At 41.0% G+C, this 23,624-nt stretch overlaps 3 protein-coding genes across 5 annotated transcripts; 1 reads left to right on the forward strand and 2 right to left on the reverse strand.

The window, feature by feature from the left end:
- Positions 1-131: 131 nt before the first annotated feature.
- yif1a (Yip1 interacting factor homolog A (S. cerevisiae)) lies at positions 132-13,746 on the reverse strand. Of its 3 annotated transcripts, XM_037076855.1 has the most exons (10): positions 13,156-13,746; positions 6,737-6,830; positions 6,269-6,320; positions 5,046-5,296; positions 4,165-4,269; positions 2,282-2,360; positions 2,134-2,191; positions 1,879-2,034; positions 1,663-1,756; positions 132-853 (listed from the first exon to the last, which is right to left on the reverse strand). In XM_037076855.1, the coding sequence occupies exons 3-10, from the start codon at positions 6,297-6,299 to the stop codon at positions 695-697; spliced, it is 933 nt and encodes a 310-aa protein (XP_036932750.1). In that variant the 5' UTR covers positions 6,300-6,320; positions 6,737-6,830; positions 13,156-13,746; the 3' UTR covers positions 132-694. The 3 variants fall into 3 exon arrangements, with proteins under 3 accessions (XP_036932750.1, XP_036932751.1, XP_036932748.1); XM_037076856.1 differs by lacking the exon at positions 13,156-13,746 and having other exon boundaries at positions 5,046-5,293; positions 6,737-6,881; XM_037076853.1 differs by lacking the exon at positions 13,156-13,746 and having other exon boundaries at positions 6,737-6,880.
- Positions 10,909-15,351, forward strand: fosl1a (FOS like 1, AP-1 transcription factor subunit a). The gene is made up of 4 exons (XM_037076852.1): positions 10,909-12,004; positions 12,509-12,766; positions 13,806-13,913; positions 14,036-15,351. Exons 1-4 carry the CDS (start codon positions 11,900-11,902, stop codon positions 14,594-14,596), a joined length of 1,032 nt encoding a protein of 343 aa, XP_036932747.1. The 5' UTR covers positions 10,909-11,899; the 3' UTR covers positions 14,597-15,351.
- Positions 15,352-17,917: 2,566 nt separating this feature from the next.
- On the reverse strand, positions 17,918-21,273 carry ccdc85b (coiled-coil domain containing 85B). The gene has a single exon (XM_037078231.1). The coding sequence runs from the start codon at positions 19,791-19,793 to the stop codon at positions 19,191-19,193; it is 603 nt and encodes a 200-aa protein (XP_036934126.1). The 5' UTR covers positions 19,794-21,273; the 3' UTR covers positions 17,918-19,190.
- Between the last annotated feature and the right edge of the window lie 2,351 nt (positions 21,274-23,624).

A 23,624-nucleotide genomic window follows, 5' to 3' on the forward strand; every position in this document is an offset into this window, starting at 1 on the left:
CTTTTGAGTAGCGTATAGTTCTTTTTACTCCACTACATTTCCACTAACTTCAGATACGAGTTACTTTGCAGATTACTTACAGAATTAGCTCTTTGCATAGAACAAGAGTCTCAAAAAGTCTCACAAAACGGTTGAAGTTGAATGCACAAAGCTAAATATATTTATTTTTTTTCTACAAAAAATCCAAACATTGTCATGCTTTGTCAAATGTAGATAAATAAAATCCAGGATTCACAGGAAAAGGGGAGATAATGCAGAAATTATTACCATACCAGACACGTGGCACTCAAATCATGTGTGTACTGAGTGGTTCAGTCTGTGTGGTTCGTACTGTGTGGTGTAAATGATGGAAAGCACATCTGGGAACGTTATATAAAAAGGAAACTCTGATTAAACAAAAGCCACAATGAAAGCCCTTGTTTTCAAAGTTAGGTGGCCAAAAATAAGCATTTGTCATTGTTACTGTACACTCACGGTGAGACATTTTCTGTGCCACACTTTGTGGTTAAATCATTGAAACCATCGCATTACGAACATGTCCCTCTGAAAAGCTCGACACGCTGCATATCAACACTGTTTACATATGTTTTGAGTTTACTGACAAAAGAGCATGTAAAGGCAGGTGTACAAACACTCAACAACCACATTTTCAGGTCCAATACACTTGGACTTCAGGTTATTAAATGCCTCATGGTCACCTGATCAAGTGAGAGGTTAACCAATATATAATGATTGGCTGGAAGAGTGCAGTCGCCACAGTGATATAAAGGCGGAGATGAGGTTTGGCACTTGATGCAGTTCCCATGGAGTCCGAGGAGAGAGAGGTGAGGATCTTCATTTTCAGAGATCGAACCTGCAAAGATGGAAACATTTTTAAAACCTGCAATTCAGGCTAAAACTAAAAACATGCAAGTGACACAGCAGACAAATTAAACCTTTTAGGGAAATATTCACCTTCACTAAATATGATGCGAGAACAAACAGCTGGTTATCTTTAGCTTTAACAAGAAACGCTAGTCTTGATCAGTCCACCGTCCAATTTTGACATCTCCCAGGACAAGGAAAGTTAATTTGCTATCCAGTCAGGTTAGCGGCCATGTTTTACTGCTTTCACATCTTTTCTAAAATTGAAAAAAAATTGAATAAAGTAACATTTGGTCCTGCGTTGGTGTTATTTGTGACTCTCAGGAAAACAGACATGGTCCAGTTGTCTTTCCAACAGCTCTGCCAACAATAATTCTTGGAAACACTCGAGGGCGGGGAAGGTTGCCTGTGGTCTCTTTGAAGACACACACTATTATATGTATACGTATCAACTGGCCTCTTTTCTTTCTTGTATTCTGTCAGTTTGTTATTATACTGTTTTCCACCCCCAAGGGAGAAAAACTACTGAGATGGGGAAAAAAAAACACCTGAAACTAAATATGTACATATCTGTATCTGACCTACTTATGGGGCGTAATTAATTATAATTACATAGGCAATCAGCTCCTTTTCTGAAATATACCACACTGAAGACACACACTAGTGCATAGGAGAGGAAAGATTAAAATGTTATGCGCATAAGGTGACTCCATCTTCTGTTTAAGAGAACAGTTTTGACATTTCAACTACAGATTTATACACACAGTGGATGATGTCAATAAGGGCTGAAATACTTACAATGAAGAACATTAGGGCACAAGAGGACCAGGCAAGGGCCACATAATAACCGTCACTGCCAAAGAGCAAGCCACACAACATTGTGAAGATCATCCTAGAGGAGAAGGATAAAATGTTTAGAATTAATACTAAACAAAAACATGTCTAACCATCTTACTGATTTTCTTAGTCAGTAAAACAGAATTATACACATTTTAAGTCTAACATGACATTTACCCAACGTATTTGTATCCACTGTAGGCGATGAGATCAAAGGTCGAGAGGTCGCTGTGTACCGTCAGCAGGTACAAACTCAACAACATCACCAAGACCTCGATGATGACCCACACGAGGGCAGTGCTGGCACACAGTCCAAGAACCTCTGGGCTGAACCTTCACACAAAGACAACACACACTCCATATTCAACTTATTTGATAGGAATGTGTTTAGCGTGAGTCATAAAACAAATTAGATAAGGAAGAATTAATCACCTCTTTTGAATACCGAGGGCCATTCCAGCGAGTAAAATGTAAGTAATGAAAGCCATGGCTTAAAGAAAAAAAAATCACACGTAAGAGTTCCCAAAATGCTGTTTTTTCAATTGTTATTATTATCATTATGTATTTATAGGAAACTTACTTGGTATGTAAAGATCAGGTGCATTCACATCCTGTCTTGGAGGCAGTGGAGTGTCCCGATGGTAACGAACTTCCCAATCCTACCAAGTTCACATGAATACACCATGAATCATCCAGCAGATTCTACAGTGTTATATCCAACTACAGCGAAAAGTGAAGTGCCAAAGGGCCAAACATTTACAGTTCCTATCTGACCTCTACAGCTTGGAATTTAAATGTTTTAAAACAATGCTTATTTCACTTTCTTCAATAGTTGACACACTTGAACAATGAATAATGAGCACACAATGGTGCAGGAAATGACATGAAATCTTCGGTCTAAAAAGGAGCGTCAAATTTTGATTTTTGAAAATTATTTCTGCTTCAACAACTCGGGTTAAAACGCTCTAATTAGCCAACTCACAAAATGATCAGTGGGCTGGAATTAGGAAAGGGCTGCTTTCGGCTCAGGGGCCACCGGTCAAATGAGTCCAGTTTAGACACAATAAGAAAGTGAAAGACCGAAAGAAATGTAGTGTTTATCTCTCACTACTTTCTGACTTCTGTACCCTGTCGGTCGTTTTCTGACCCATTAGTTCTAACTGAAATTTTAATTCTAAGAAATGCCTCCAAAAATGTGTGGTTTCAATTCTTGTAAACCCTGAATAATTTCCAAAAAGGCAGAGCATTGTGGTGTTTAGCAAACATTAAGGCAGTTTTTTTTTCGTATAGATCAGAAGTACAAATCTTGCACACTGAATCTGATAGGTATTATTATTCTTTCTGTTGCAAAAAATTCAAAACAAGACAAGAGCCAGGTCGGTTTGACCTGCTGATAAAGGAACTGTAGAATTATCCCCATCGCTTCGAGGCGCATGCTGGAACCTCACATGAAAAGAAGACCACCAATTTCTAAGAAGCAGTCGATCCAGAGGTAGGGACACACTTATACACACACACACACACTTACACACAAGTGAAAACACATCACATCATTAATCCAAAAAGTGTCATTGGGGAAAGTGAGCGCTAGTTTCACCTGGATCTGCAGATATTATAAAATACCGTGGTCAATAATTATCCAGTGGTCAGTCTGTTTTATTACACTTTATCTCACTACAGTGACTCTGAATCTCTTTGGCAATTTCCGAAGAAAAATGGACTTGGTAGACAAAGGCCTTCACTCAAACAGGAATAACCAGTTTGTTCAGACTAATTCTGCTGTGGATGTGGTGCTTTTACAGAGTCAGCAGGTTAGTGCATGTGTGGATTGACTCAAAACAAACTGCAGTGACCATGTTAATGGTAATGAGGGAACATGTCACCCAGTTTAATAGAACAGAGGACATCTATGGCAGAGGGGAAGAAGTTATACCAGGGATTGACTACAGAAAAGTACTTGTGAGAAAGGTCAATTGATGATTTTGTTATATTCATATTATCTATTGACAGTAAGAAAAACATAGAATATCACCAGTATTTAATAAAACCCCATCTGTGAGGAACATTACAACCAAAATGTGATGTCTTATCATATGAAGTAGTGAGCTGCATAACATTTAAGGTCAATCAGTGAATACTATGTGACCCTGGTCTGGTAAGGAGAGTTTGCACTTTGTGTAGTTTGTACATTATCAGGGCACAGAATGTTTGGAGCAGGGACTTTAATTATAATCTGAAAAAGACTGTGAGAATTTACTGAGCTCAGTGTGTTTTCATATCCACACATGCAATCACAGGATTATGATGGTCATAAGTAAAGCTAGAGTAGTGATTAAGTGGCTGATTATCTTGAAAATATGATACTAGTTTCACTATCGGGCAGCCTTCAGACTATTCAATGTTTTGTGTTGTGCCGTACGTTAATGTAAGACAAATCCTGATGGAATGCACGGCACTGATTACCTGATGTGTGTACGGGAACATGAGGATCATAAGTTTCTTCAATACATATCTGGTGTCGACGGCAAAGAAGTACTTCAGCTTGTTCATTGACATGAATCTGCTGATCTGAAAGGAAAAGGAAGCGCACACATTAACGTCAACAGATGAGGGCCAACAGTCTGCCAAAGTCAATAAACACGGCTGAGTCATAGTCATTTCTTAAGAGGGTGTCGCCTGCCCTCAGGGCTGTGCATCATTTTGGCTCGACACATAGTCTACGTACTTTGAAACACCTGTATCAATGTTGCCAATCCAGTAGAGCAACAGCAGTTTTATAAATGTGCCTTACATGGGTGACAGATTCCTGCTTCCTTTATGCCCGGGTGATGAAATTCATGTTATTCCATATCAGAGGATGAGCCAGGTAGAATAGATTTGCTTGACCTAACCACTAAAAATGACAATCCTTACACATCAGTGTTTCAGCTGTGAAAAGGCTCCGGATGGGACTAATAACTGGCAAAGGAGGATTGGCGCGCAGCTGAAGGTAGAACGTATGATAGGAAGTATATCCTTGCATCAAGGAAAACATTTTCTTTTCACTGTTATAAGGCGAATGAATATATTTGAGTTGACTGCAGTCCTGATTAGATCCTTTCATTACATATTAAGACTCCGTCTGTAGCTGTATGACCAAACAGACACAGACTACCTTCCAAGCCTTGCAAAAACTGTTCAGAATGTGGTTGAGGATGCACTGAAACATGTATTTACAACTGTTAACTTGTGATTGAATCACTGAAGACACATCTGGACCATGGCCTTATTTATAGTAGGTTGCTGGGTTGACAGCCCATCAGTAACAGTCATCGTCTCTGGAGGAATATCCTGCTTCTCCTCACCTCTTTGTTTACCATGTCCTTCCCTTGGTTGGCTAATGAGGAGCCATACATCATCGCAGCATTGGCCATTGGGTCAGTAAACAGGTTGTTCACCCCCGCACCTCCTTGCATGTCATTTGTGGGCGCTGCCATGTTGTACCCGGGAGTGTAGTACGCTTGACTGTTCATGGCTGGTGCTCCTCCAGAGCTTGTGTCATCGAACAGGACAGAATCTGCAGTGGGTGGAGCCGCACGGGCTCTTGGTTTAGCTGCTGAAAACACACACATAACAGAGTAAACACATGGTATTTGAATGTGTAATAAGATTTTATAAAATGACTTTGATATTTCATGGAGATAGTAGTTCATTATCCACAATATCTAATACAAACATAGACATAGACATTCCAACCATACTGAGTCTTTCCCTAAGCAAGGGAGAAAGATTAAATGTAATAATTCAAGATTCAAGATTCAAGAAAACTTTATTTATCCCGAGGGAAATTGTTGTGCAACAGTAGTAAAACAAAGTGAGAAAGGAATACAAAAGTAATAAATAATGGTAAAGTAATAAATAAACAAGTTACTAAGTACACAGAATGCAACCCAACAGTGAGCAGCATAAAACTGAAATAACTAACATCAGTTTGATGGAGTGTCCTTCTATATTGTTCTATTTTTTCTCTGTGGTGAACAAGTATTTGTAATTTCTAACAAGATACTTTCTGATGTATTTGCGCCAATCTCTGCTTGTTGGTTAATACATATTTTGTTAAGTTTAATGGTTAAAAGGCAACAAATCAATTCATGATTAATCATTAACATTGCTGGCACACATCTGTCTTAAATTCTCAAAATGCCTAGATGCCGTTGCTAAAATGAATGCAGTGTAATAGTGCAACAAATCCTTTCTTAAATCTAATTAACAGTTCTGTGCAAAATGTTTAAAGAGGTAGTGATTCAATTTCAGACTGTAGCCTCTGGGTCTGCTGAAACGTACTGCATTGTACTGACAGAAGTTTCTTATACTCTGTCCAGCCCAATTAATTAATAGCTGCAGATTTATTTATTGGGATATCAGAGTGCATGGGAACTAGTATCGATCACCAGTCATGTGACAGGTATGTTTAGCCCCGTCTTGCTCTAGTTAGAAAATAGGAAGTACACACTCTGGGTGGATGTTTTGCGAACATTTTGCACAACTAATAACTGATGGTAACACGGTGATTCACGGGTTTACTCACTTGCTCGGTACCCATGATGTGGCAAGTCCATTGTGACGTTCGCTGACGTTAGCTTAAAATAAAAACAATCACACGTTAGCTCACTTACATTTCACCTTGTTTAATGCTAAGTTACGCTAATTCATCGAAGTTATCACTGTGATGTTAAGCTACAGCTAACACTGAAAGCATTAAATCACAAGATATCAGTGGGCGACTTGGCTTGGGACACTTTCACGCTAATACCTGCTAGCTACCTAGCTAACCTACCTGTAAACTTAACTAACGGTGGCCACTGTTGCTCCCAGTTACAGCTAGCTACCTAGCTAGGCGAGCTAAGTTAATAACACCACATTTCTCAACTAAAACAAAACGGAGACGCACACCTGATGACAGCATACTCAACAGCAGCATTTCGAATGGCCACACAACTTGTCTTAAAGATAATGTGTTAATTGTGAAGTGAATAATGAGCATAAGAGCACTCACCTACGCGGCTAACGTTGACGGCTAGCTACGTGGCTACCAGCAGACTGCTCGCGCTGATCCCACCCATCCACAGCGGTTGGTTGCCTCAGTGTGCCTGCGTGGCACAAACAGTGTAAGTATGCAACACAGAGCAGCTGTGCACAGTGCAGAGAGGCCATGCTGGTGCTGACATGACTTAATCCTCCTTCATTTAATCTCCTCTCTTTTCCTCTCTTCACTGATAAGATTTATTTTAATTTATTAAAACAAAACGTGCAGGTTTATGTTGAAATATGCAGTTGAGAGAATATCAGTGTGGGGCTTCTCACTTTTCTTTTTATAGAATTTGCTCTTAAAAATGTGAAATACTTATTAATTAAAGTCTAATACATCTGCTAGACCAACCACTGCATTTAAACTTACTACAGGTGGGACCTCTACCCCAATACTTATACCAGTAAAAATTCTGATACCAAATCCATCAGCTGATACTGACACATTTTCCACACTTGTTAGAAAGATAAGTTATAGAGGTAAGATATTTTACAGTTTAGCAATAAACCCTAGAGTCTAAAATGTCACCAGTGCAACTGACACAGTAAACATCTCTGGAATTTTAATAATTATAATTTACCCCAAGAATATTTTTTGGCATTATAATCTCTAAAAAATATATCGGCTGGTGATTTTGGCCAACCGATTTATGCCGGTCGGGCTCTATTACAGGTTAAAGGTGCACTGTGTAGTTTTTGGGGAAGCAACCAAACTGACCTTAAAGGACAACACAGTTTCCTACTGTTTTACTATATTTATATGTGGCGGACCCCACCACATTTCCTGCCTCAAACAATGTTCTTGAAGCCATATTTTCCTCTGAGATCAGCTTGTTTATTCAGTTATGGAAAAGATAAATATTTCTGAGTTTGTTGAATATGTTGTTTGAATATTGCCTCATTAATATTGTAAAATATTAAGAATTCAGAGTTTGAACCTCTTTCCCAAAACCACATAGTGCCCCTTTAATGCAGTCAGTTTTATTTAAGAACATTTTCTATTACTATTAAACTATTATTTAACAGATATATTGGGCTTTTCACACTCCTCTATTTATCCTGGTGTGGTTGAAGTTACTACATACTTAGAGATTTCATCACATTTAGATTTCTCATATAAAAACCGACTCATAAAACTTCAGACTGTAGTGGATATAATGCGGTTTAATTGAGCTGCATCTTACTTTTGCTGATCATTTGGTGTCTCAAAACAGTTTTACACTACTTTTGCTTGTGAGATGGCTGTTTCATATGGAAATTCTTAAAAAGATTGATGATTTTTTTTTTTCAAAATGAGCTGAGTAGAGGGCCTTTTGTGTCACAGTGTGATGAGTTGCTCCTCAGCTATGTAGTAAAATGCATTGTCATTGTTTTTAAGACAGTCATCTCAGCAGAGACTTGGATTTATCCTGTTTTTGAGCCTCAGTGTGTCCAACCTTTTCTTTCTGGACTTTTACTAAACATTTTTTAAATTAGAGCTTCCACTAGCATTATTATCCTGATGTACTGATACTTTTAAGGATGTGTACTCTGCCTACCTCTACTATAACAGACAGTGACTCAGAATGTGTACTTTTACTCATTCTCAGTTTCTATGACCTCAGGACGTTTTACTGCTCTTTCATCTTTACTATAAAAAGTTAAATGCCAAACTGACAAAAATGATACACAATATTCCTCACACTTTTTACAGCATGACCTTTGTATTTGTGGAAATATTACATTTCATCAATATAACATCTAATCAAAAATATTCATTAATTATTATTATGGCAAGTGGAAATCACAAACGGTATGTCAATAAACCATGACCTGCACAATCCGACCCGGACGGTCAGAACTGGCTCGGCACAGGAATGTTAAAAAAAAAAAACTGCGCCTAACCGTTGATTTACAGCACCCACCGAACCGTGAGGGTGGCATGAGGATGGTGTGCTCTGTGAAGCACGTGTGTGGCTGAGCGGGATGGGTGAGTGGGTGGGTGTGGATGAGTTATGTGAGGGCATATGGAGGTTTTTTAGTGTGAGTAAACAGCAATGGAATCTAAATTTCCCTTCCTCCCCAGAACCCCCCACCCCACCCCACCCCACCCCGGAAAAATGTCAACTTTTGGAGGGAAAACGTGGAGTAAGACAGAAACTAACTACTTACTCACACTCGCACATGCAAGTATACACAAACACATCAGGCCATTGTTTCCTGAGCAGCGTTTCCTGGTCGGATAGAATATTAAAGAAACAGCTCAATGAAAGTGTAATGGGGGGGAAATCAACATGTTGTGACATGTCACATTTATAGACACAGAAAGTGTGTCATCATTGCATTCCTGACGCGCTACTCATCTGACGCTCACCTTTACCCTATATTCTTTTCACCTGATACCATCAACTACAGTGAAAAAGAAAACATCCTGCGGTGTTTCGCTTATTATTACAGAATGTAATTCTGTTGAAATCTGAAATATGAGACTTCAGCAGTCATATGTAATACAGGTACAGGTACTATTACATGTCATGCTCCCAGCTGTTTTCATTCTCATTCATAAGTTATGACAAGACTGAAGCCCACAGTTCACAATGTCACAATTTCTAGATATATTAATCATTAAGCCCCAGTTCCCCGCCCCTCACCCTCCTTTTTTTCTCTCTCCCACAAGCAGATCTTTTTCAGCAGACTAGAAACTTGCAATTAACTTTATTGACAATTCTTATTCCTCAGAGAAGAATTAGCAGTAATGTGAGACGCTGGTTCGACAGTCAGCAGCGAGGAGAAGTCAGCCCTTGCCGGGAACTCTGTCCTTGGGGACTGCAAGGTCAGCAGCTGTTGTGTCAGACTGAAGCTTACCATATCTACAGCAGCCGTTTTTTGAATCTCTACTAGTTACTATATTCTGCTAAAAAAAAAAACAAAAAAAAAACTGTCGTTGGAGCGGATGGTGAAATAATCGAGCAGCTTTGTGGCAGTTTGACTGACTCATCTCCACAGGCATGTGCGCACATTGATGTGGTCTGAAGAGTGAGAGTGGCTGCCAATTAGACCTCAGCACAATCAGGCACATGCACCCAGCGTCGACAAGATTTTATCATCTGTGTCATAATAACCCGTCCTGTAGTTTTACACGCAACCCTGACTTTAACTCACAGCACAGAGAGGAGAAGCATGTGTTCCCTTCCTGTTGTTTATAAAGCAGCCAGTATTATATAATTGTAAGGTTGTTGACATCCATCCCTGAATACAAATGCTTTAATCAATTCAAGGTACTCATTAGTTCTGAATAGAATTAAACCCCTCTGATATTTTGTAGTTTGAATTTAAAGTCAGTCATTTTGCTCTAACAGAACATTTCACACATTATTGTACTTTTAGCGGCAGTTTAAAAAAATGACATTAATTATTAAATACAAGCATTCATTCTCCACTGGCATTGAAAGTTAAATGGAAAAACTAGCTGGGTAACCAGATCTGGTATGGTTAACTTTAAAAGAGTAACACTTTTGGATTACCTCAATACCAAACATATGCAAATGAAGACAAAAGAAAATAAATATAAATCAGATGACTTCAATTTCATCTATAATGTCTGAAAGAATGAATGAAGATTGAACTTGGTTTCACTTGCGACAAGAGTGACGCAGTGTGAGACGTGCTGTCATAGTTATAGACACATTCATCATTATTTAAAACTGTAATCCCCGTTTTTACTGAATGTGACTGTACTCATCTTTGTAATATTTCCCTGTGACGTGAACAGATTACAGTTTACTCTTCCTGTTTCCTAATGATGTAATCCCATTACATGTTTTCTGTTACCTCCTAAACATGTGGGTAACAATAATAGTTAATGGAGCACTATGTAGTTTTTATTTGTGTAGAAATTCAAACTCAGACCTTTTATATTTTCAGTGTTAATGAGGTTATAATACAAACTCAGCAATAATTAACAAGTTCTCAGAGGAAAACGAGGTCCCCAGAAAACTGTTTGAGGCTAGAAAAGGTGGCAGGGTCCGCCACACATAAACAAAGTAAAACAGTATGAACCTGTGCTGTCTTTTAATGTCAGTTTGTTTATTCAGTTTATTCATTCACGAAAACAATGAGTTAGCTTGTTTAGTTTGTTTAAGCATAGTTTAAAAAAAAAAGCACAAGGTCTGATTAACATGTCTACATAATGCACCTTTAACAAACAATTAAATGAAGCAACTGTTAATAAATCTTTACAGTTGCTTTATAAACAGTTTATAAAAGCATTTCATTGTCTGTTTACAGTGAAAATAAACTAGTAATTTTAAGCTAAATGAACAATTATTCTGTCGTTTATTGGTGACGGTGTTTGTGTTTCCAAACTATGAGCATATTTGCCACAAAAATTAATAAGTAAATAAATATCTGCCTTTATTTTGTAATGTGCGATAAACTATTTCCATTCATATTTTTAAACTAGCTTTTCTTTTGTATCCTTACGTGTAAAAAGTAAAGCAAATATTGAAACAACAGTAAAGTTTAACGTAAATAACAGCACTATACTTTCCTTTTTAACGCCAACATGGGCTGAATGAATGAAAACAAGTGGCTTCATACATCACTGGTGACAGATCTTCCACTGAGGGAGGAAAACTGTACAAGTGTTTCACCAGAATCCTCTCGACCTGAGGAGAAGCGTCTTCTCGCTCCGAGGGATCCCGGCTTTGTTGCTCTCAGGAGGAAACTCTCACCATATATGGTCAATGACGTCACCCGCACGTGGTTGGCTTCGTGAGAGATTCCAGACAACAGTATTTCCCGTAACTGCGGAGGGGCGTGGTGAACCTATGGTGCCGCTTTAAGAGTTTACAACCTCACTATCATTCCCAGACTCGCTCTCCTGGATGTGTGACTAAGGACGGGAGGAAGTGCTGGAAGTCGTTTTAGGAAGTTTTTGGGCGGTTTGAAAAAAAACCGAGGCGACACTCGCTTCCTCGTTCACCCCTCGAAAACACGCCGGGTTGGACTCTACCGTTTACCGCAATAAGGTGGGCTTACCCCAAGTTTGAATTCACACACGAGACTCAATCTGAAAGTGATTTTAGAGAGACCTGAGGACTTCGCAGGCGCAGCTGGGACCGATTTAAATTTCTTTTAAGGCAGAGGAAGGATGTATCGAAACTTCGGGAGTCAAGGACGAGGCAACCCGCCGTACACAGGCAGCGGCTCCGGGTCTCTGGGAGGCTCCAGCACCTCCACCACACAACAGGAGCAGGTAGGTGGACCTTCATTCAAACTGGACTACAGGTTGTCACTGACAGATGTGGGTCAGATGTGTGAAACAAGATGTAAATCAATCAGGGGGGAGGAAAAAAGTGTGAATATAAAGTTATAATAAAGTGTCATGTGGTTGTATCCAGGTAGAGTCAAACTTTGTTAGGCTTCTCTTTGTTAATTAGTTGAAAGACATGTGACTGGAAAACACAGAATGTAGAGCAAAGACAACTAGATAAAAGCTAATAAAGAAAATAAATACAATATAATAATACAACAAACCAGTAAAAGCTGCTTTAAAGTGCAAAATAAACTTGTTAAACTTAATTTCTAGGTAGATGTACAAGTTATTATACTGTACATGTGTCATAATGACTTAAAATAAAGATGTTTTAACAATTAACAATTAATTACTTTGCATTAAGGCCACAGGAAACGTGTCTCTTATTTTATTTAAGTCCTCTGTAACTTATCCATTAAACTTCATTCATTCTTTTCCACCCAGAAATTCACAATGGCAGGCAGCAGTCAGTTCGTACCGAGCCTCAATGCCATCACGACCAACCAGGACCTCCAGTGGCTGGTCCAGCCCTCCCTCATGCATCCACCGGGGCCTTCACGGTCTCCGGTGCCCCCGTACCCGACCCTCTCAGGGGCTCGGCTGCTGGGTCCACAGCCCTCCAGCTCCCACCTCCTCAGACCAGGGGTCATCAGGGCGGCAGCAAACAGTCCCGGTCCGTCAAGGCGCCGCAACGACGAACATGTAAGGAACCACACCTCAAAGAACTGACATTCTACGGGGATTTTCTTTGTTGACATTTGACATTTTCCTTCGAGGGGTTGCAGGTAGCGAGGTGTGGACGGCCGCTCATCATTTCAGTGTAACGAGTGTGTGTGTAATATCCTGTAACTCTCCGTGACACACTTCACACAGTCATTTCCTTTAGGCTTACACATCACCATTAAGAAATAAGATAACGTAAGAGATGTTATGTAATGCACCATTTCAATACATCTTCAATTTTGAGGTAACTTTAAAAAAAAAGAAAAAAAAAAGGAAAAAGGAGTGGTGGGTGGAATTGACTCTCCAGAGATGACCGTGAACTATTTATGTCCTTCTGTGGTGTTTACTTTGAGTCAGTGTGGACTCACCTGTGACACGCTGTGCTCGCGACGGTCTGCTTTGTGATAGCAGGGCGACTCTAACGTGTCAGAACAAGATGGCACAGGTGTTAAAAGTGACCCGACTCAACACGACCTCAGCCTTGAGGAACCCGTCCGCACGTCCGTCACGACCACAGTGTAATTCTCTGGTTTCATCAGGCACATGTTGGCACACATCAGCCGTCACAGGTTTTGGTTCTTGGGAGTTGTAAAAAAAAAATTCATGGTACAGGAAGTGGAGTTGTCACGTGACTCACAGGGGGCAAGTCATATTCTGTGACTCACACCTGAGTCACCGCTGGGCTGTGATGCGCGTGTGACTCATCATCGCTTTGAAAGGGCGGGAAATTATTGGATTCAGCGGCAATTATTCAGTAGGAGTGCTGGGTGAAGTCAGAGCGAACAAAAGGCATAAAAGCTGCAGACGTTTCAGAGTCACTCAGCCGCCATGAGTGTGATGACTCACCGCGCACACATGGTGGTAGTGTTTCACCTGTGTGTGTCTGTGAGGACTCTCAACGTGTCTGGGCTCAATGATATGAAATTAGTTTGTTTTGTTTTTTTTGCCCAAAGCAAGAAGGTTTCACAATCCAATTTTGACTAACATATTTTCTGTTTCTTTCTCTCTCTCTCCCAAGTTATCCCAAGAAGAGATAGAGAGGCGCAGAATAAGGAGGGAGAGGAACAAACTGGCTGCAGCCAAATGTCGCAATCGCCGCCGGGAGCTGACAGACACACTGCAACATGTGAGTGAACCATCACACAAATGTCACAGCGTTCATGCTCGAAACCCGAGCTCTCGTTTCAGGACTGAATTTAACAACATATCCGTCTTTTCTCTGCTCCCCTCCTCCCTCCCCTGGTGTAGGAGACTGACCAGCTGGAGGACGAAAAGTCCCGTCTGCAGAAGGAAATCGCTGAATTACAGAAGGAGAGAGACAAGCTGGAGCTGGTCCTGGAGGCCCACCGTCCCATCTGTAAAATAGAGGACTCTGATTCTGATTCAGACCCGCATCCATCAGTTTCCTCTCTGGGAGGCGTCAAACTGGAGCCGGAGGACTTGGCGGCACATGGACCCTCAACCAAACTACCAACAAAGATGGAGAAGCCCAAACCGAAGATCACCATCCCAAGCAAGTCTGTGACACCGTCCGTCTCTGCTGTTGCCTTCGACTCAGAGTCGCTCCACACCCCGGTGCTGACGTCCACGCCCTCTCCCACGCCCTTCAGAGCGGGCATGATGTTCACCTACCCCTCAGCTCCGGTGGACGCCAGCGCCTCCAGCTCATCCCATGCTGCTCCATCGCACCAGGGAAGCCAGCAGCAGTCTCACGCCCCTCAGCCGTGCGGGGTCGCTCACCGCCGCAGCAGCAGCAGCGGCGACCAATCGGATCACTCCCTGCACTCCCCGACCATCCTCACTCTGTGATTGGCGCCTCTTGTCCTCCCGGGGCAAAACACTAATGTTCATTTTTTTTGTCATTTTGTGTGTGTGTGTGTGTGTGTGTGTGTGTGTGTGTGTGTGTGTGTGTGTGTGTGTGTGTGTGAGTGAAAAAAATGGATCTCTGGAGGAAAATGAAAATTGTGATAACACCCATTCCAAAATGAGCTTTGTGCATCTGCTTCATTTCATGTGTTCGGAGAGTTGATTCAGTGCTCAGAGATGCGAGCTGGTGGCATTATCAGGATATGAATGTTACACTCTTTATAGTTGTGATATCAATATAAAGCCTTTATATTTCTCATTGGGAAAGCTACGAGGTAGAGCGAGTATTTGCATGCTGAAGATATTATATAAAGAATTATAAGAGCTTTAGAAATAACTGAGAACAATAATAATATATTTTTCCTTATAATTCCTAATGTTGCATTTTATGACTTTGTTACATCATGTTGTGTAACACTTTATAAACGTCCTCTTTAAAGGAAAAGTACTTATAAATAAATGGTCCTTATTTTTGTAAGAATCTCTAAAGAATCATAATATTGTCTATGCAAATTATTGACCACTAAGGCTGGGCCGTAGGAGTTAATACAGATTATATAATCATGTATTTATTTTCAGAGTGTAATTTATTTTTGGTAATGTTTTCCTCAGACGAATGAATTGCTTTGGTGGGCAGTGCCTTACTGTTAACTTTTGTCAAAGCTACTTCACAGACAATAAAGAATAACAGACCAGAACTGTGTGAAAAGTGTGGTGGTGTCATATTAATCTGGTGAGAAACAAACAGCGTGAAGACTGAAAGACATGTTTTAAACTACAGATTCTACCTCGTGTTAATCATTAAAGTGTGTTAAAATTGTGTAAAGTGAACATTTAGACACCACAGTGACTCAGAGTGGGAAGATTAATACTGTATAACAGGAGTGTTTGAGTAATTGGTGAGTCAACTGATAGATTATAAGTTGATTTTACTTTTTTTTAAAATTAGGAAACCCATCACCTCAAAATTACTGAGTAGAGTTAACTTACAATTTGAATTTGCAACAATTTTTTTAGCTTGTACAACTTAAATATAACAGTCAGCTTGGTCATTCTGGAGTAATTAATATCCTGACCTTTTTAAAGTCATATAAACGTTTTAAATGTGCGGTGTGTTTTGCATTTGGTGACGCAAAATGAGAACTGAATGTTTCCTGTGTGCAGCTTCTCCAGCTGCTTCTTTTGTATATCATATTGTTAAATGAATATCTGTGTGTACTGGAGTGTTGGACTGTAAAAAGGGAAGTCATACTCGGCATATTTCATCTTTTCAGAAAGAGCAGCTATGATTAATTGATTAGTTCTCAATTAATCACCAACTATTTTGTTAATTTCCTCCCACAGGAACTTGATGTTTTCACCCTTGCGTCCGTTTGATTGTTGGTTTGTCAGCAGGATGACACAAAAACTATTGAACACATTTCCACTAAACTTGGATGGAGGATGAGTCTCAGAACAGAACAGACCCCTGCAACTCTTGGTGTGGATCTGGATGAAGAGGCGGATCGAGGGTTTTTTTCTTTGAAGAGGCTCTTTGAAGAGGCTCTGTGTTGTTCTGGAGGTCGGTTGTTAGTTTATGTTAGCGGACTCCGTTTCTAAACTAACGATGGCCACCGTTGCTGTCTGTCAGCCGAGCAGAAAGAGGCTCTGGGCTCAGGGCATTCGAGAACGTGCATGAAGTCACATCTTTTAAACCATCATGGAAAATCTGACCCAAGTCTTTTACAGAGAAATAGGATGATATACGTAGAGAGAGAGAGCAGGAAGGTTTCTGTTTCACACTGCTATCTGCTCACATATGGTATACATATTAAAAAGGTGACTGCTAAGTGAAACTGCCATTGTGAGATCGGGTGTTTGTCACATGGATAGTGATGAAAAATGTCAGTTATTAAGGTGACTGGTATCTCTGAGTGAGTATAGAAGTGGACGGTTGGGCCTTGGCTGAGGTATGCACTCTACCGACTGCCATAACATCTGAATAATCAGTCAGAGCTCTGTGATTCCAGCTTGTTAACTGTGAATGTTTTCTCATTTCCTCACTCCTGTTTGGCGCTAAAAACTGAATATCTTTTGGTTTTGGACAGATCAACACATTTCAGTGACTCATCCTCGGTTTTGGGAAGCTCTCATTGAGATTTTTCACCATCTTTTAACCAGATGACTAATCAATGAATCGAGAAAATGACCAACAGATTAATCAGCAATGAAAATGATTATCTGATGCAGCTCTATTCACCCAAAAATGAGAATTTTTAGTCATGATCTACTCACTGACTGGAAAGTCAGGTGACAAAACATTTCTGGAGCTTCACAGTAAACCAGCGTCGTAGTAATCCCCTAAACAACTGAGGTAGACGGGGACTCGTTTTAAAATGTATAAAGCTTCTACGACGTCATCCAAGTCTCCATAAGCCTGGAGATCCCAGATTGATTTGAAAATATGTCATTTTTATCCTCTAAGTTAACATGTCAAGGCTGTAAATAACGTCTTAGCAAATTAATTTGGGATCTCAGGGCTTCTGGAGACTTGGTTTAAGCCGGAAAAGCTGTATGAAGTCATTTTATATTTTTTAAATCTAAAACAAGTCCCCATCTTCTTCACTTGTTTAGTTTTGCCGTGAAGCTCCAGAAATGTTTTCGTTTTCTACGAAACTTTCACCGAGACTTCCCAGAAAGTAGACGACAGACGAATGTTTTTGAATTTCCGTGAACTTAAACCTTCAGAGGGATTTGATGTACTGCGGTGTGTACTGACAAACTCAGTGTTCCTCAACTATGAACACTGTGTTCTCTGTTACTCAATTTCCCCAAACTGAAGCGAATCTCTTGCTAATACATACATGGCTCAGAGGGCATTGGATTGCTCTGCTAAAATGGGGTTAGAGAGAAACAGAGATGGAGCGAGAGTCAGATTGAGCGCTGGAGAGCAAAAAAAAAAAAAACTGTGTGTGTGTGTGTGTGTGCGTGTGTGTGTGTGCTGCTGTCAGAGGACGCCTGCACATCACTAAGTGGGTAAAAGCATTACTGCCCTCTTCAGCTCTCCAGACTGTGCAAATAGGGATCCAAAAATAAAAACTGATGAACATCCATAAAGTCAGTCTGTATGACATGACGGGAGCATCAATCAAGCGCCGGCCAGCTCGGACACGAAGGTCAAAACAACAAGTGCGGAAATCAATCCTTCACTGTGCGTCATGTAAATGTAAACGCTTGTTCCCGCAAAGTCGAACACGTGACAAAAAGAAAGGCCAGAACAGCACACAAAGTGTCATACCCACTGTATTTAAAGCTCTTCAATGCACTACGAGCATAGCCCACCAATAAACAGCTAAACAACAAAATAAATCTTTTCTAATCCATGTGCATCATCTATGATTTAAACTGAAATCGGTTAGTAGTTAATACAGATAAATCAAGATAAAGAAGGGGGTCAAAAGTCAAGATTATCCCTAATGTTTACAGGGTAAATACAAAGCATGAGTTACAGAAGAGGAAGCCGAAACAATCTGTGATATGCTAATTGAACAACAACAACAACTTCATAAGAAAAATGTAACACAAGTGAATTCTTTTTTTAAAACAGCTCGGCTTGGATAGAATAGAAATCATTCAAACGTTTCTTAGACCTTTTCCAGTTTGTTACAAAGAGTTTTTTTTTTCCCCCAGTTGGATTGTGTGTGTGTGTGTTTTTTGTTTGTTTGTTTGTTTTTAAAAAAAGGGGGTGACAGCTCTGAGTGAGGTCCAAAGACATCTCTATACCAGCGTCTGATCCACTGCCCCACCCACAGTAAACCTGAAGGGGCCTCCACATCAGACTGGTTTCAACAGGCCTGTACAAATTCTGTGACAATCATCATGCACGTATGGCACTCCAATCCTGTCCTGAGGAAGAGAGTGCATAATAAAATATTACACATTATTGGGCATCTAGCAAAAAAAAGCAAAATATCAAATAGTTTCAATGTTTTCTCTCTTTTTTTTTCTCTATTTTGTCTTCTTTTATCACAACTCATCTATTTTCAGTGCTATTGGAGATCAGGTGGACTAAATATGGCTCAAAACTGGATTGAAATGAATCTTTAGATCGTGTGATTTAAGAGATCCATGGTAACGCTGTCCAGTGCAATAGAAAACAAGGCTTCTACCAGTGTAGGCTAAGTCCAGTGCATGAGATAAATTTATATATGTGACCCACTTTTCTGGTCCCATTTCATTTTTTTTTTTCTATCATCAACAGATCACTGAAAAAAGGAGAGTTTTTTTTTCCCCCACCCCGCCAAAAAACAGAAAGCTAGAAAAAACACTGTAAAATTTTTAGACGCTGTATCATCTGGTAAAATGTCTTCAAAGTCCTGAAAACGTGTCTCTTTGTCGAGTCAAACACTTGGTGGCACACGGATCTTTGCAGCAAATCCAGGAGGCTTCTGCGCCCATTTGTCTGACAAAGCCTCTGTCAATCACATCAACCCATAATACTCTACAGCTTCCTTTCTTTCCAGAGCTGGACGAGCCCCCTGCTGACGTCAGCCTGTCATCAGTCATCAGGTGAGCACACCAGGTGGAGCTGGTCCGGGCTCCCCACGCTGCCCGTGCTCGAGCTCCCGTCCCCCAGGTCCCGCGCCACCATGCAGGGCAGGTTGAGCTCGGTGGACCCCCCCGGGCTGGAGTCGCTCCTGCTCACGCACTCCTCCTCCAGGACCAGGCACAGCTCCTTCAGGTCCAAGTTCTCCTTCACCAGCCCGTCCTGCATGCGCTCCAGATCCGCCAGCTTTTTCAAGTAGCCGCCCAGGTCCTCCCGCATCACCTTGGCTGCGTGGTGGCCGAACAGCTGCCATTCCCTCGCCAGCTTCTTCACTTTGAGCCGGTCGTCGTCCAGGAAGCAGCACAGGTCCCGCAGCTCCACGTTCTCCTCCTGCAGGCGCTGATTGATGGTCTTCAGTTCCCTGATTTCGAGGAGGTGTCCCTGCAGCTGCTTGTTCACCTCCTTTATCAGCCGTCCTCGCTGGATGAGAGCTGAGATTTTGTCCGACTCCTCTTTACGCAGCCGGCTCACCAGCTCCTCTTTGGAGCACGCCAGCAAATCCTCGTCGGACATCTTTGACAGCTCCCTGTTGATTATCTCACCTTCGGTACTCATTTTGTTTTGTTTTTTTTTTAAAAAAAGACACCTACACGTATGAGGGTACCTGAGAATCTATTTTTTTGTTTTAAAAAAAAAAGCGCTGAGATGTGTCTGGATGCTTCGATGCTTCAACACTCGGGCATCACATCCTCGTCTTCATCTGCATCCAGTGTGATCCAGATGTCATCACGACGGCACCGGAGGCCAAATCATAGCAGAGAGCATGTGATGTCTTTATTTAGATGGCTGTTTTTTCCTTCTCCTTCTCCTTCTGCAAGTCTCTCTGACTTCAGTGTGGTTATTTAACCCAGTGATTGTTCTCCGTGGATGATGAGAAAATAAATGAAGATGCACCGCAAAAAAACCCCTCCGATAATGTCAATCTGTCATCCTCCCAGCAGCAGCAGGCTGTGTTCTCCGAAGGCCTCCGAGAACACAGCTGTCCTTATTTTACCTCCTCTCGCAGTGTTTTGAAGGCAGCCCGCTGAGCTCTTCTGGACTCTCTCTGCACGAAGGCCCCGGTCGATCCACGGAGGCTTCACCCAGCAGCCTCGGACGCACACCCTGCAGATGTTGTGGCTTTCACGTCGCTGGCATCGTCTCATCAGGCTGTGCTCGGCTCGCCTCGGCTGAATGAACTCCGCTCCGCGCTCGGCTGCAGTGATGAGTCCGCACGGTGCAGCAGCCCTTTATTTTTTTTATGAAGCCCGATTCATTCTTTAGAGTGAAAAACAAAATAAATCACAATCCAATCTCGACCTCTATCCGCTCAGAATAAGTGCATCATCTCCGCTCATCCTCTCGGGCTGGACTGTTACCACAACAATGTCCGCCTCCGCCACTTTCACGGCTCTGACTCCGCTCGCCAGTGAGATGCGTGTCAAGCGCGCACACACGCGCGCGCTCACCACGAGAAGGCAGTCTCTGCAGCCTTCAAAATAAAAGCAGCGATGTGCGAAATGCTAAACGTGCGTTATGTACAATTTTGAGTTAAGAGCACGGAAACACGGTGCATTATATTTAAAAACCTTAAAATAAAAGGTGCATTATATAAGAGTTTGAGTTAAAAACACTCAAAATTAAAGGTGCAATATGTGAGAATTTAAGTTAAAAATACTCAAAACTAAAGGTACAATATGTAAGATTTTGAGTTAAGAACACAGAAAATTAAAGGTGTGTTATTTAAGAATTTAAAAACCTCAAATAAAGGTGCATTATGACAGAATAAGAAAAAAAATTAGGTCCAATATGTAAGACTTTAAAAACAATGAACATTGAAGGTGCAATATCTAATAGTTTTAGTTAAAATCATCCAAAATATAAGGTACAACAAGTAAGAACTTCGGTTAAAATCACTGAAAATTAAAGATGCAAAGTAAAAAGTGCAACATAATTGTAATGGAGTAGAAGTGTAAAGTTGCAAGTAGGCTACCTAGTAAATCTATTTAGATACATGGCATCACTGGAATGGAGCCAGGAAGTATTACAACATGCGTTTTTTTGTTTGTTTGTTTGTTTGTTTGTTTTTTTGAATCAAAATAAAGACTCTTACTTATCTCAGTAACTCTACAACATGTGTTTTATTTTGAATGTTTCTTCCGGAAGTGCCACTTCTCAGTACGACTGCCGCTTTGACACGTCGGTAAGATAGTAATCAGAAATATTTGTGGTTTCCTTTGAGGTCTCCAGCTGCTCCTCGCGTATCATACTTGAGGCACGGTCAGAGAGAATCGATCAGCCTATTGATCCAGCTCGACTGACTCTGACCACCTCAGCTACACCAGGACAAAACAACAAGATGTGAGGATGGAGATCTGCTCCATGTGCTCTCTCAGGGAGGAACGTGTGCGCCCCCATTTGGATTCAAAAACACAGTATTATTATTTTTATTATTTTTTTTTTTTACCCTTATCATGCCATGGAAGTAAAACTGCAGGGACATGCATGATTTAGAGGGGAAATGAGGAGGAAAGGCCTGTGTAAAGCCACTTCCTCTGGGGATTCCTGCTCACTGGAGTGAACTCATCCCCCCCAAAACTAAAGATATATGACACATTTACATCCCCAGCCTCAGTAAACCAGGAGGAATCAGGGTCAATCAATTGGCCCCGCATTGCCTTTGGTGTTCCCTACAGACACAGATGTACTGTACAGTGTGGTATCATGAGTGACGCCTGGTTGTTCTCGTTTCTTTTCAAAGAACACAGACGGAAAGTGACTGCAGCCTCTCTTTTTTTTTTCCATGGGTTTATGCTGAGGCATTCAGCCACATCCTTCCGCCCTCTGTCCCACCTCCATTGTTTCACTGAGGCCATAACAATGTAGGGTGTTAACCGAGCAAGGGGGAGCTGGGGATGGAATCAGGGTGTCATGTGAGGTTAGAAACGAGAGTGTTGACGCGCAGCGCAAGAGAGATCCCGACAAAAAGACATGTTGACCGAGTCGTTTTCCCTTATGTTGTGATTTTGAAGGACACATGCAGAAACACAGAAAGGGAGGGCGAGGAGAGGGATTTGCAGGGATTTATTTAGATTAATCGCCGGAGGAAAAGCGAGCAGATTGTGTACACGCAGCAGGCAAAGCACATAGGAGGGGCTGGCGCTCACACAGAGGCCTATCCCTGATCTGACACGTTTTGAAATAACTAGGCGCACAAATGGAAAGGCCAGAGATCAACAATAGGTTGGTGCCCGGCTGCTAAACGCACTGCTGTAATCTGAATCTTCACGTTAAGCAATCTTCCATTCTTCAGCCCACTTTTAAATGAATGGTATCTTGGTGTTGAGTGGTAGGACTTTGGTACTATACTGTAAAGTGATACTCATAATTATGGAGTCTTCTTGCTTTTTTTTTTTTTTTTTTTTTTTTCTCGGGTTTAGTTAGTTATCCACTCCTTTCACTGTGAAGTCACTCCAGAGTACTCAGCCAGCAGAATATCAGACGGTGTCTCTCGCCAATAGGATTAAAAAGCTGCGTGCCGACTTTACAGCTCACGTAGCCCACAGTAGACGGACGGGAGGTATTACAGCAGGTCGTTACAGATTCTGGGGCCCTGGTCGGCACACTGCTAGGAATGTAAGCAAAACCTTCCTTTCAGCTTCAGGCCTGGGTTTATAAGTGTGGCGGTGCACAGTAATGAGGGCAGGGGTGATAAAAAAACAAAAAAAAAGAAACCCTGAGGTAAATCTGTAGTCTACACGTGTATCAGTTCATTAATATGTGATGAAACTGGTTATCATGCTTTGCATTATCTAAAGTGCGGTACTACTAGTGCACAATCCCTTATTAAAATCCACTTAATTTGAATTGATAGAAACCACGAACAGCATGTCCATTAGGACTGTGTCTGTATTCAGGCCCAGGGAGACGGATAGAGGACTCAGCTTCGAGTCATCAGCTGACCTAATTTTAATAATTAAAATCTAATTACCACTAAAATAGTTGCCCAGTCATTCCAAAATAGAAACAGACTTTTGCTTCGCTGCATCGTAACACAATTAGATACAACAGCAGTAATGTGATTACTCTGAGGTGGTCTTTTATTTGACATAGAGTGGGTTAAGGCACTTGTAACACTTATCCTCTTGTATTAAATTTTATATTACAGTCTTGTCCTTATTTGTGAAAATACATAGATCATATTATTAAGAATAATATAGAAACATATTATATCAAAGGGTTACTAGTTTAGTTCAAGCTGTCTGTGAGTTACAGGTAAGAAATGTTGCATTTGATGTTGGTCTCCCATTCTGCTTTATCTCAGATTGATGTTAAAGAGGCAACATATGAGAATTTTACTTGGAAAAACTTAAAATGAATACTAAAATTATCAGCATAGTGTCAATA

The sequence above is a fragment of the Acanthopagrus latus genome, chromosome 18 (assembly GCF_904848185.1).
Source record: "Acanthopagrus latus isolate v.2019 chromosome 18, fAcaLat1.1, whole genome shotgun sequence".
NCBI classification, from domain to species: Eukaryota; Metazoa; Chordata; class Actinopteri; order Spariformes; family Sparidae; genus Acanthopagrus; species Acanthopagrus latus.

What these genes read in the sequence shown, in the direction of transcription:
- ccdc85b (XM_037078231.1), bottom strand. Translation starts at nt 19,793, where the DNA reads ATGAGTACCGAAGGTGAGATAATCAACAGGGAGCTGTCAAAGATGTCC.
- yif1a (XM_037076855.1), bottom strand. Translation starts at nt 6,299, where the DNA reads ATGGACTTGCCACATCATGGGTACCGAGCAA. An exon ending in TGTTCCCGTACACACATCAG is followed by an intron (nt 2,361 to 4,164) that starts GTAATCAGTGCC and finishes TGAACTTGGTAG; the next exon opens with GATTGGGAAGTTCGTTACCA. An exon ending in GCCCTCGGTATTCAAAAGAG is followed by an intron (nt 2,035 to 2,133) that starts GTGATTAATTCT and finishes CTTTGTGTGAAG; the next exon opens with GTTCAGCCCAGAGGTTCTTG.
- fosl1a (XM_037076852.1), top strand. Translation starts at nt 11,900, where the DNA reads ATGTATCGAAACTTCGGGAGTCAAGGACGAGGCAACCCGCCGTACACA. An exon ending in CCACCACACAACAGGAGCAG is followed by an intron (nt 12,005 to 12,508) that starts GTAGGTGGACCT and finishes TTTTCCACCCAG; the next exon opens with AAATTCACAATGGCAGGCAG. An exon ending in TGACAGACACACTGCAACAT is followed by an intron (nt 13,914 to 14,035) that starts GTGAGTGAACCA and finishes CCCCTGGTGTAG; the next exon opens with GAGACTGACCAGCTGGAGGA.